The sequence below is a fragment of the Muscardinus avellanarius genome (genome assembly GCF_963383645.1).
Source record: "Muscardinus avellanarius genome assembly, chromosome: 1".
Classification (NCBI taxonomy): Eukaryota; Metazoa; Chordata; class Mammalia; order Rodentia; family Gliridae; genus Muscardinus; species Muscardinus avellanarius.
This window is the reverse complement of record NC_137786.1, coordinates 81,934,461-81,946,481: the sequence shown is the minus strand read 5'-3', so window position 1 is coordinate 81,946,481 and position 12,021 is coordinate 81,934,461. Positions and strand designations below refer to the sequence as shown.

Here is a 12,021-nt window from a genome sequence, read left to right as displayed (position 1 = left end):
AATATGGTGAAGAGGCATGTAAAGCTAAAATGAAAAATTAAATAGCATTTCAGCAATGATAGAGATACTTAGAGAAATTATTATGAAAGTGTTGGCTGTTCCCACTCTAAGACAGGTGAAATGATAGATGACAGCCAAAATATTCATAACTGGAGCATTTTAGCACCGTAGAGTTTAAATGGATATAGGCATATCTCCCTGTACCTAACCTTGTTAGCGCTCACTGAGTCAGATGGTATAAACTGCTTTCTCTTTTTATTTAATGGAACTAGGCCAACCATGGCTAGGAGTCGAGGGCAACAGCCTCTATTTAATACTCTCCTGAGTGGTCCAGTTCACATAAATCAGCATTGTCTCTTAGGAACTTGGGGTGAGGTTGTATAGACAGAAAGAAGTGAGTTAGCACTCCAAGAAAGGTATATTTGCCAGATTCTGATTTAGACATTAGTCATTACAGTTTATTTTACTTTTGGTTTGGTTTTGTTGCTTTGGTTCGATTTGGGGTTGTCAGAGGGTCTTCTGTTGTGTTTGTTTTGTTTTTGCTTAGGCTTGGAGAAAGGTTAGTATGAATAAAGTTACTAACTTGCTTAACCAATCATATATGTGTTGAATTTATTGAGTTTTGGTGCAAACCAACTCATTTTTTTTTCCTTCCCCACCCTCAGAAGCGACCTTCGGATTCAGATTTTATTGATCCTTTAATGAATAAAAAAGCTCGGATATCGCACATGATGAACAGAGTACCACCAACATTAAATGGTCATTTGAATCCCACGAGTGAGAAATCTGCTGCAGGCCTCCCTCCGCCCCCTGCAGCCGCTGCCATTCCCACCCCTCCGCCACTGCCTTCCACTCACCTGCCCGTCTCCAATCCTCCTCAGACTGCAAACTCCAGCTCCAATTCCCCTAGCACTCCAGAAGGCCGGGGGACTCAAGACCTACCTGTTGACAGTTACAGTCAAAACGGTAGAATCTATGAGGACCAGCAAAACAAATATACCTCGAGGACTTCTCTGGAAACCTTACCCCCTGGTTCAGTTCTACTAAAGTGTCCAAAGCCTCTGGAAGAAAACCATGCAATGTCTCACAAAAAGTCCAAAAAGAAGTCTAAAAAACACAAGGAAAAGGACCAAATAAAAAAGCAGGACATTGAGACTATGGAGGAAAAGGAGGAAGACCTTCAAAGAGAAGAAATAGCCAAGCTGAATAACTCCAGTCCGGATTCCAGTGAAGGTATTTTGCATTTGTAAACAACAACAATGACAGTGTTAAATCAATGAAAAGCATACTATCACAACTCTGAGTTATACTTTTGTAATTAAGAATACTTTTTAAGTAAATCACCCTGTTTAATTATTAATATTGCATTTAAGCATATTTTTTCTTCTGTTTTACAAATGTCATTTTCACTCTTGTAGCCAACTAGTAAACAGGATTCCTATATTTTTAAAAATATAGGAATATTGTTTGTTCCTTGTTTAATGAATGTGGCTTTTGAAAATGACCCTGTTAGGCCGGGCGTGGTGGTGCTCACTTGTAATCCCAGCATTCAGGAGGCAGAGACCAGAGAATTGCGGTTCAGAGCCAGCCTCAGCTACTTAGTGAGGCAGTTCGCAACTCAGTGAGACCCTGTTTCAAAAATAAAAAGACTACAAAATAGGGCTGGGGGTGTAGCTCAAAGGTACAGTGTCCCTGGGTTCCATCCCCAGTACCGCAAAAAAAAAAAAAAAGGAAAAAAGAAAGAAAAAGAAAAAGAAAATGACCCTGTCATACTCCAGAGACTCCCTTTCAGAAGGGGGTTGCTGGTGTTCTTTTCCATGTCTGTTATGATACATACAACCTCAACATGACTGCTAACATAGCCATCCTTGAACTGATTCAACCAGACACACAATTAGCAACAGAAGCATTCATTTCCTTCTTTCTCAAAGAAACAGGGTCACCCTGCTTTAATTAATATTAGCACAGGGAAATGTCAAATTCTTTATAAAACAGGCAAGGTAAAATTACATTTCAGATCCATAACATCATCTACATTTGCAGTAAAAGCAGTTTGTCTTTTGCAAAGGCTCTTGGCTATTATTAGCTTGATACAGTTTAAGTTTGGGGGTTTTTTTTGAGTTTTTTATTTTTCAATTGTTAGATGCTGTTTTAGAAACCTTACATCAATTTTCATTCATTAACCGTTTTAGGCCTTAGGAAACATAAAAGTCAAATATCTAGAGCCTGAAGAAGCTTAAAATAATGTTTTCCCTCTAAAGAAAAGCTAATATCTAGAAAGGCTATTTAGATAAGGTGTACTGCTCTTTAAAAACAAAAGACCTCAGCGGGGCGTGGTGGCGCACGCTTGTAATCCCCGCTTGGGAGGCAGAGACAGGAGGATCGAGCAGGTTCAAAGCCAGCCAGTTCAAAGCCAGCGGCGCTGGCTTAGGAGACCCTGTTTCCAAATAAAAAAAAAAAAATGTAAAAAAAATGGGTGTGGGAGTGTAGCCCGGAGGTAGAAGGGCTTTCAGGAAACCCAGTACCACGAAAAAAAAAAAAAAAGACCTATCTATATTTTTCTTACTTGAAAGAAAATTTATCTAAATGTCTTACATGCCAATGCATAACAGATCCAAGTCCATCACTTAGCAATGCTGCCAATTTTAAACCCATAATAAATAATTAAGACAGAATTCCCCAGGAAAACACAAACTTTAGAAAAGTTGCTTTAACGAACAGAGTTGTTTTTTGTTTTGGGGGTTGTTCTTTTTTTTTTTTTTTTTTTGCGGGTAGGTCTGGAGATGGAACCCAGGGGCATTCGACCTCCAAGGTACACCCCCTGCCCTACTTTTTTTTCTTTATTTTGAAACAGGGTCTCACTAAGTTGCTAAGCGCCTCGCTAAATAGCTGAGGCTGTCTGCAAAGCATGACCCTCTGGTTTCAGCCTCCCGAATGCTGGGATTACAAGCGTGAGCCACCACGCCCAGCTAAGAACAGAGTTTTAAAGAGTGCTGGTTTTCTGTATTTTGCCCATAATACTGAAAGCCTGTAATCCTTAGTTAATCGACCATTTTGCTATATGAGAGAAACTCTGATGGGTTCCTTTTTCTGGTACTTTCAAAGGAGTGGTAGAATACTAAGACACAGTGCCTTTGTTGACCTGAATTGGGTATGTTACATGTCAAAGCATATCATATTATATAACAGCCAGAGCGGTAGATGTAAGCTTTTTTTTACCCACCAAAACTCTTAAACATGAATTTGCCGGGTCAGGGAAAGCTATGGAGAATAAAACTCCATGTCCAGAGTTAATAAACCAGGTTCCTGGGCATTCTCCACTCTCCACACTTCCCACCTCAGAGGTGATCACTCATCCCAGCCCAGTGCCAGTTGGACTGGATTCCAGTATGCTGAGACCTACAGCAGAGTTTTAAGTGTTCTAACAATTAGAGACCTGGAAAAACAGATCTAGTCTCTTGGGCTTTTTCCCTCAGGGTATGCAAGAATAACTTTCAGAGCCAGGTGAGATCCTGGCAAACCAAAGACAGAAGCAGATGTATCTGTTGGAACTTCTCTGGTGTCAGTGGCCAGGGGAAGTGTCCTGCACCTGATGTTTTCCTTTGAAGACTCAGACTGTTGTAAAAGCATGTTCTTGTACCCCAGTCTGAATCAAATATATACAGGTGAACAATAACCCACTGAGTCTAGAAATTTATTTAGCGTACTTTGTCCTCCAAAATATTAGACTGAGAACTTGTCAGATATTCACATTTATTTATTTACATATATACATATATATACACACATATATATTGTGCCAGCAGGTTGATTAGAATTGAGTTATTGTCTTAACTGTACTTGGAATAATTTTTTTAATTACCTTAATAAAAACATAGCCCCTGGAAATGGCACATGCAAACAAATAGAATACAGAGAATGTACACACTTTAACAGCATTGTCATCAGTGACTGAAAAAATCTGTTTAGTATTATGAGGACCAGAGATCAGAAGAGTATAAATCAACATTCAGTAATACCTCATTTTAAACTGATGGGAAAGCTTCCTGCCCATTTCCACTGTCTGCATACAAAAAAGGGTAGCAATAAAAATACAGTGACCAGAGCAGTCTGCTACCTGACTTTATTGTCTCCTCTGCCTTGTTTGAATCCCATGAAAAGTAGATGTTGGTGTAAAATTTGTATCTTCCTTTGTCTGGCTGCATCTGCCACCACAATCTTTGAATTGCTGGGCAGATGCCACAACTGTTGTTGAAAGAATAGAAGAGTGACCTTGGGTTAAGATGGAATTCCTTTATTGTGCAGACACTGCAGTAGCCAGGGTGCTTTAAATGCCTGGCGTCAGTTCTGCTGGCGCTGGTCATAGGGCCTCTATTGTTTGTGTCCAATTGTATTCCTTGCTCACTGTTGCTTATTGAGATAGAAGAATAGAATTTGAGGAAAAGTGTTCCAGATGTTTCTAATCTATTTGAGAATTACAGACATTTGATAACCCTGCTGGTTGATGACCGCTGATTTTTCTTTCCATCCATAGGAGTTAAAGAGGGCTGCACTGCCTCCACGGAGCCTTCGTCAACAATTGAACTCCCAGATTATTTGATGTAAGTTCATCTCTCTGCCAGTGGAGAGAGCTGTTTAATTTTAGAAAGTTTGCAAATTCTTTTCCCATAATTTGCAAATCAAAAAAGTAAGAAATTCCAGAAATAGAGTCCTGGAGCCACCCCTGCAATTGAAAGGCTGCCATTAAGCCTGCTCGTCCCAAATCCACACTTGTCTGCAGGAGCAGGTTGCGCCTCCCCCTGCTCTGAGCTGTGTCCGTTGGTCTTTAAGTATAGAGAAGCCTGTCCTTTGTTCCAGGGCCAGCCCCAGCTTTTGATTATGGAAGATTTCAGTGATCTGATTCTTCAAAGCTGACAGTCTATCAATACACAGCCATTCACTTGGGCCCCCCAAAGGGACAGTATATTATCGACAAAGTGCTTGAACCTCTGCACTTAATAATACAAAGTAGAGATAGGTTGATTTTTATTTAGACAAAGTTCTTCCCTCAAATTAATTTTAAGAGGAGGAGAGAATAATAAAATTTGATCATTTTATTTGCTTTCTTATTATGACAAGTTGCTAAATGCTGACTTGGGACATTTTCGTAACTGGTTATCACAGAAATTATAACTTGGACACATAATTCTAGCTTTTGACAGAATAAAAGGCTTCTGTAAGGAGAAAATAATGAAGTTGCAAGAGCCTGGAAAAGATCAAACAGGTCTGACTGTAGATAGCTTTGAAAATGAACAAATGTGCAAAATAGCTAGCATGTAGCCTGGAAAATAGAATCCAGGCTGTATGAAATTTTTTCCCCTATTTGTGGCATCTCATGCTGGACAAGGTTAAGCTGTGCTGTTTAGCCTTACTTGTTTCCAAAAGAGAGAATATTTTAGATTTAAAATGTGTTGCTTCTGCAAAACAGTGGTGTGAAAGCTATACTTGTTGGAGAGTGCTACAGCATGAAACCATCATGCCGGTTACCATCTCTTAACTAAGAGAAGCCCAAGAAACATTCTGTCATTTGAGGCAGGGGATGGTTTAAGAGTTCCGGTAGGGCCAGGCCGTGGTGGTGTACACTTGTAATCCCAGCATTCAGGAGGCGGAGACCGGAGGATCGCGGTTAGGGGATAGCCTGAGCTACTTAGCTAGCGAGGCCCTTCACTACTCAGTGAGACCCTGTTTTAAAAAATAAAAGACTAAACTATAGGGCTGGGAGTGTAGCTCAGGGGTAGAATGCCCCTGGGTTCCATCCACAGTACCGGAAGAGAGGGAGAGAGGGAGGGAGTGTGTGTGTGTGTGTGTGTGTGTGTGTGTGTGTGTGTGTGTGTGTGTTCTGTAGGGGAGCCTTGGAAAGCAGCCACCCCAAGTGACACAGGAAGGGTCAGAAGTCTGCAGCCAGTCACTGAGGGGTCCACAGTGCTGGGGTACCTCTCTTTGGCTCAAAATCCTCTCCTTTTTAGAGTCTTGTGAAAGTCTCAGCCCCCAAATCACAGCCACCAGGATTCTGCTTGTATTCTCTTGTGACAGGTTTTGAATTCCTCTTTTATTAATAAGGATATATATTTGTTACTTACGGTGAAAATCATGTAGGGAGACTGAAAAATAAACTTTCCCCCATGGATTCAAGGCTGTTGCTGTGTTTTGCCAACCTAATTAGTTAATTCTATATTTAAAAGGGTTTTTTTAGGTTACTGGTCTAAGGATGGTTGTTGCATCTGTCTCAGAGTTTTTCGTATGCTTGTCACATTTTCAGTGCAGTGATTATAAGCTTGGTTTATTTAGATAAAAATCAATTTATTTCAATCAAAAACTTTTATATAAAGATACCAAATTTTCTATAATTGATGAGAAAATTATCAAAAACAAGGGACTTAAGTTGCCTCGTAAGAAAACCCAAAAGGACATACTATAAAACATAGATGATAAGACTTTAAATAATTTATATTTAAGCACAGTATTACTAATTTTTTTATAGTGGGGATTGAACCCAGAGCCATTCTACCTCCGAGCTATACCTCCAACCCCATTTTATTTCTTATTTTTAAAACAGGGCCTCTACATTACTGAGGGTCTTGCTAAGTTGCTGAGGTTGGTCTTGAGCCTGGAATCCTCCTGTCTCAGCCTCCCAAGTTCTAGGATTGCTGATGTGTGCCACCATACCTGGCTCTAATTTTTATAAAATAGGAATATTTTTGTTACTTGTGGTTATTAATTATCCAGGCTGTTTAAATTTTTATTCGATTACTGCATTAAGAACCAACCATAAAATCATAACAATTTTAGTTTAAAATAGTGCAATGTTTTTTGTTAAAATGCCAGTATAAGCAAAGAACAACTCAATTAGGGGCCAGTTTTACATTTTTTCCTAAGGAAATTTTTATAGAAAATACTAAGGGTGTGGTTTTTGAGAAAGTGGGATAAATATATTAGACAACATATTGAATTCGAGTTTCAAGCTTGGTTCAGCCATTTTGCTTAGACGTGCTCAGCCTCAGTGTCCCCAGGGCTCCCTCTGATGTACAGGGGAAGCCAGGGGCTGGGAGGACTGCATCCCGCCAGGCTGGCAGTGTGCCCTCCACAGCTAAGACACCAGCAGGCCCGCTCCAAATCAGCACACAACTGCTGTCTCAGTTACACTTAGAAAATTAAACCTCCACACTGTCTAACTCAGCATGAATAAAAATATTAATGAGGACACTAAGTTTGCTCAGTGCATCACTTTCTCACATTTCCAGCTAGGCATCTGTGATGGAGCAATTTAAATAAAACTGGTAAGATTATATAAAACCCTTTGGAAAGGACTGCACTCCAAGATGTTACCACAGTGGAGAATGAATGTGTACCTCCAGGGTGCATCCTGAAGCTCCCACCGCCCTCTGAAACCTCTGTTTTTATCTCCAGTCGTCGAGGGACTTGTGTGTTCATGACAGGAGCATGGAGTGCAAAGAACCTGGTGTGATCCCAGTTCTCAGATCCAAAAACAAATATTATTTAATATTAAAATGCTGTTTTAGTTTACTTACCCTTACCCCTAAATAAGCCTAGAGAAATAAACCTTTTTTATTTTTTGCCTCTCAGTTAAAAAAAAAAAATTCTAAGTAGTTCCCCTTTTGTATGTTATGTATCTGTGTAACCAGAAATAGGAGAAAAGGGATAGAGGGAAGAAGCCAGAGGCACCTTCTTAAAGAGGGCTGCTTGCCGCAGTCTCACAGGCTGAAAGACAGACTCCCTTTTATAAAGCAGGTACAGCTTTGACTTCAGAACCTAGTGACATTCTCCAGGTGTCACATTACCCAGCTAGTCTTTCTGTCTCTGTGCATCTTGTAGCAGATGGGTTGGCCTCCACTATTAGTGTGGGAATTAATTGTTTTTGGATAAAGAAAAGTTGAGGAAGCCAAGTCTTTATGAATACCATTTTCTTCTTACATAGTTGCGCTACAGTTCCACTGCCACCACATCTTTTCCACATTTGCTCTCCTTCACTGAAGTTCTTGGACCTCCAGTGTGAACATTTCACCTGGAAAGGCCCTTGAAGGAGCAACCTGGCAGCACACCAATGGCAGAACAGCGTTAGCATCCAGCCATGCATGTATCTGGTTTAAATCTTAGACTCATGCGCTTACCTTTTTTTCTTGATTCTTACCTGTTTTTCTTACTAGAAAATACATCGCTATCGTCTCCTATGAGCAACGCCAAAATTACAAGGATGACTTCAATGCTGAGTATGACGAGTACAGGGCTCTGCATGCCAGGATGGAGACAGTAGCCAGAAGATTTATCAAACTGGATGCGCAGCGAAAGCGCCTTTCCCCAGGCTCCAAAGAGTATCAGGTCAGCGGATCTGTTCCTGGATGAACTTTCAGATTTGCCTTTCTTTCTTTCTTTCTTTCTTTCTTTCTTTCTTTCTTTCTTTCTCTCTTTCTCCCTCCCTTTCTTTCTTTCTTTCTTTCTTTCTTTCTCTCTTTCTTTCTTTCTTTCTTTCTTTCCCTGCTCTATCCCACCCTGACCATCCTGCTGGCCATTAGAGCCAGCACTTTCCTAGACCACCCTTCTGCTACTTTGGAAAACCATTTGAAATAGTTCTTGAAAATAAACATAGCCAAAAACACTTTATATACTACAATACAAAATACAATGGAATAGGAAAAGAAATAGGATCTTGGAATTCATTTAAATATTTAATTACACTGCCAACTCAACTCTGACCATAGTTCCTAGGCTTGGTGTTTTCCCCCAAAAAGTATTGATGTTTCAATTTTTTTTTTTTGTCATTTCAAGAACATTTATTGCAATCATGACCTGGACAGGTTCTTTATTTGTTAACACTCCATGCAAACTTCATACAATTTATGATTTTCAGGGCAGAGAGAGAGATTAATACATTCTGGAAAGCAAGTTGGGCAGTTCATTACGCAGAGCTTGGTGTGCTGAAAAATTAAATAATAAGTTAATATTTTTTAATAACCTTTAAAAAAATAAAGCTGGGTATGGTAGCACACACTTGTAATCCCAGCATTTGGGAAGCTAAGACAGGAGGATCTGGGTTCGCGGACAGCCTCAGCTACTTAGTGAGGCCCTTTGCTACTCAGTGAGATCCTGTTTCAAAATAAAGAAAAAAAATAGGGCTGGGGGTGTAGCTTGGAGGTAGAATGCATAGTTCTTAGCAAAAAGATTAATAGAAATGAAGATTTCATCATTGTGCAGGCCGGATCACTTTGTCACTCACAGCCATAGATGATATGGTGCCTCTCCCCACTCACTATCATTGTTCCCACTGGAACCTAGGAGAGGGCAGTTGTGTTTCCCCACAGCAGGATGAACAGCCCAAGAGCATTTACATCCTAGAGATTCCTTGGCTCTTACATCAGTGGGCCTTAATTTCTTCAATAAACTGGCAAGAGTTATAGACTTTGCCAGAGCAATCAGTATTTGAAGGTATAAGAAATTGGTGATTCAATAATTTGGAATTTATTTTTCCCTATACAGTTAGTTATCAGTGCATATGATTTTATTTAAACTGAAATGTAATTCTAAGGATTATTTAGTGGTTAGAAGCCGGCTTTGAAGCCACATTACCTGGGTTGGATTCCCAGCTCTTTATTAATATTTGTGTACCTTGGACAAGTTACTTAAGGTATCTCTGCCTAAAATTCCCCATCCACAAAATGGGATAATCATTGAGTTGCTGTGAGTAGTAAATATAAGTAAGCACTTGTAAACTGCTGAGACCCAAGTCTGGTATCTGGTACTTAAGAACTAGCAAGTTATTTTTGACCAGCTATCTAATTTCTCCCACCAGAGGCAATTGCTACTACTGGTTTCTAGTATATTTTTTTTGGAAGCATGTATTGTGTGTATGTATAAAATAGTATGTATATACATACACAGATATATTTGCATATCTACTATATTTAATTAAACCTAAGATTTTTTAAATTGTAAGATGCATCAAAACAACCATATTAAGTCCCACTAATGTAAACCATGATACATTATTGTTTTTCCTGGTTTCATTAAAAAAGCAAAATATGATGTCGGGCGTGGTGGCGCATGCTTGTAATCCCTGCGCTTGGGAGGTGGAGACAGGAGGATCGCTCAGGTTCAAAGCCAGCCTCACTGGCTTAAGAGACCCTGTTTCCAAATTTAAAAAAATAATAATTTTTTAATTGTGTGTGTGTGTGTGTGTGTGTGTGTGTGTGTGTAGCCCAGAGGTAGAAGGGTTCTATCCCCAGTTACTACCAAAAATAAAGTAATGAAATTCTTAAAATATAATAGTATTCTATTTCTTTCTTTTAAGCCCTTTGATTTTTTTCACTAACAAATATAAAGCATCTTTAAGGATGTTTTTGTATGAGTACATAAAGCACTTCTAGATTTTTAAATGTCCTCCTAGTATCCTTTATATAAACTGATGGACATTTTGATATTGTTTACTATCTTTTGCTTTACAAACAGCACTGCAGTGAATAACCTTGTAAATACCTGGGTTCACTCAGGGGCATTGTAAAGCTGTAGTAGAAGCAGAATTGCTGAGTCAATTTTCATTTGCTCTTTTGATAGCTGTTGCCAAATTGCTGTCCATAAAGATTGTACCAACTTACATTCTCACCATCAATATGTCCTGCAACCTTGCTGAATGCATGTTAGCTATTATATTGCCCCCCAAAAAGTCCTTCTGGTCTGATTTCTGATTTTTAATTTTGTAGAATGTTCATGAAGAAGTCTTACAGGAATATCAGAAGATCAAGCAGGTAGGTATCATCACTATTTTCTGACCTGTAGCTGAGAAGCATTATAAATTCTGCAACCTAATTTCTCTCTGTTTTTTTTTTCCACCTGCAGTCTAGTCCCAATTACCATGAAGAAAAATACAGATGCGAGTATCTTCATAACAAGCTGGCTCACATCAAGAGACTAATAGGTGAATTTGACCAACAGCAAGCAGGGTCATGGCACTAGAGCTCTGCTTGGACCAGAAGATGTGAATAAACTTAAGCTTATTTATTTAAAATTCCAAATGAGTTATTCTAGATTATAAAAAGATGAAACTTTGCCTGTTGAAAGTTTCAGTATTAGTAAACTTGAGTTATATTTTTCCCACCATTTTACTTTGCTTCCCTGCATTTTGAAGCTGCTTTTTCTGGTCCTTTTTGCCCCTCCCTCTCAAGACTTGTGTTTGTTAATAGAAATAATTTTTTTAGATATTGGGGATCCAGTGTCTATATTTCAAATCAGTTTTTTTTTTTCTTGAACACTTGTGTTTGTCATTAGAAATGATTTTTAGATATTGGGGCTCCAATGTCCACACTTAAAAGTTGTGTGTATTAAAAACAAAACAAAAAAACAGTAATGTGCAAGGTGAAATGCTTTTGGATAAACATAAGCCTATTTTCTGACCTTTCTTAATGCGAACTCTTTGCCTTAAATGGTAGAATATTTAGAAATTTGCACAAAATACAAAAAAATTAAAACATTGTTTTGGAGGGTTGAAAATAGAAAGTTGTATGAGTATGTGTATAGACTTTTATATGCATATTATATACATATGGGCTGACTTGATCTAGAATATTAAATTTACTCTGTAAGTTAACCCCCATTGCAATGGTTGCCTTAAGGTGTTTGCTAGTTGTATACATAGTGTGGTTAATCATTAGCTACACTGCTTCCCAATGATCAGAGCAACGGGAAGCACTCTGTGGCCTACCAGCGTCCGAAAGTGTGTGCTCAGCCTGTGTGTGTGCAGAAGTGACGTGGATGTGAGCGTGCATGAAGGAAAAAAGCTGCTACTCTCAGTAGGCCAAACGCTCAGGTTCAACAACTGACGAGTGTTACTGTAGGTTTTTTTTTCCTGTCATATTGCTACTTCTATTGTGGAAGACAAAAGCATTTCCAGTTCAACAGTTTGTCAGCTTTATTAATGTTGGGCAAAAATTAATATGTTATAAAAATGAAACAGATCTATAGTTTTGGGGCAAA

General features: G+C 39.0%; 1 protein-coding gene across 1 annotated transcript in view; it reads left to right on the top strand.

Annotated features, from left to right (window-relative positions):
* The window catches only part of ELL2 (elongation factor for RNA polymerase II 2), a gene marked incomplete at both ends in the record, with an annotated part of 76,840 nt that extends 65,836 nt beyond the window's left edge, over positions 1-11,004 (top strand). Inside the window, 5 exons of the mRNA XM_080698320.1 lie at positions 666-1,233; positions 4,535-4,601; positions 8,205-8,376; positions 10,752-10,796; positions 10,888-11,004. Coding sequence (XP_080554446.1) covers positions 666-1,233; positions 4,535-4,601; positions 8,205-8,376; positions 10,752-10,796; positions 10,888-11,004 — 969 coding nt within the window. The remainder of the gene's footprint in view (positions 1-665; positions 1,234-4,534; positions 4,602-8,204; positions 8,377-10,751; positions 10,797-10,887) is intronic.
* Between the last annotated feature and the right edge of the window lie 1,017 nt (positions 11,005-12,021).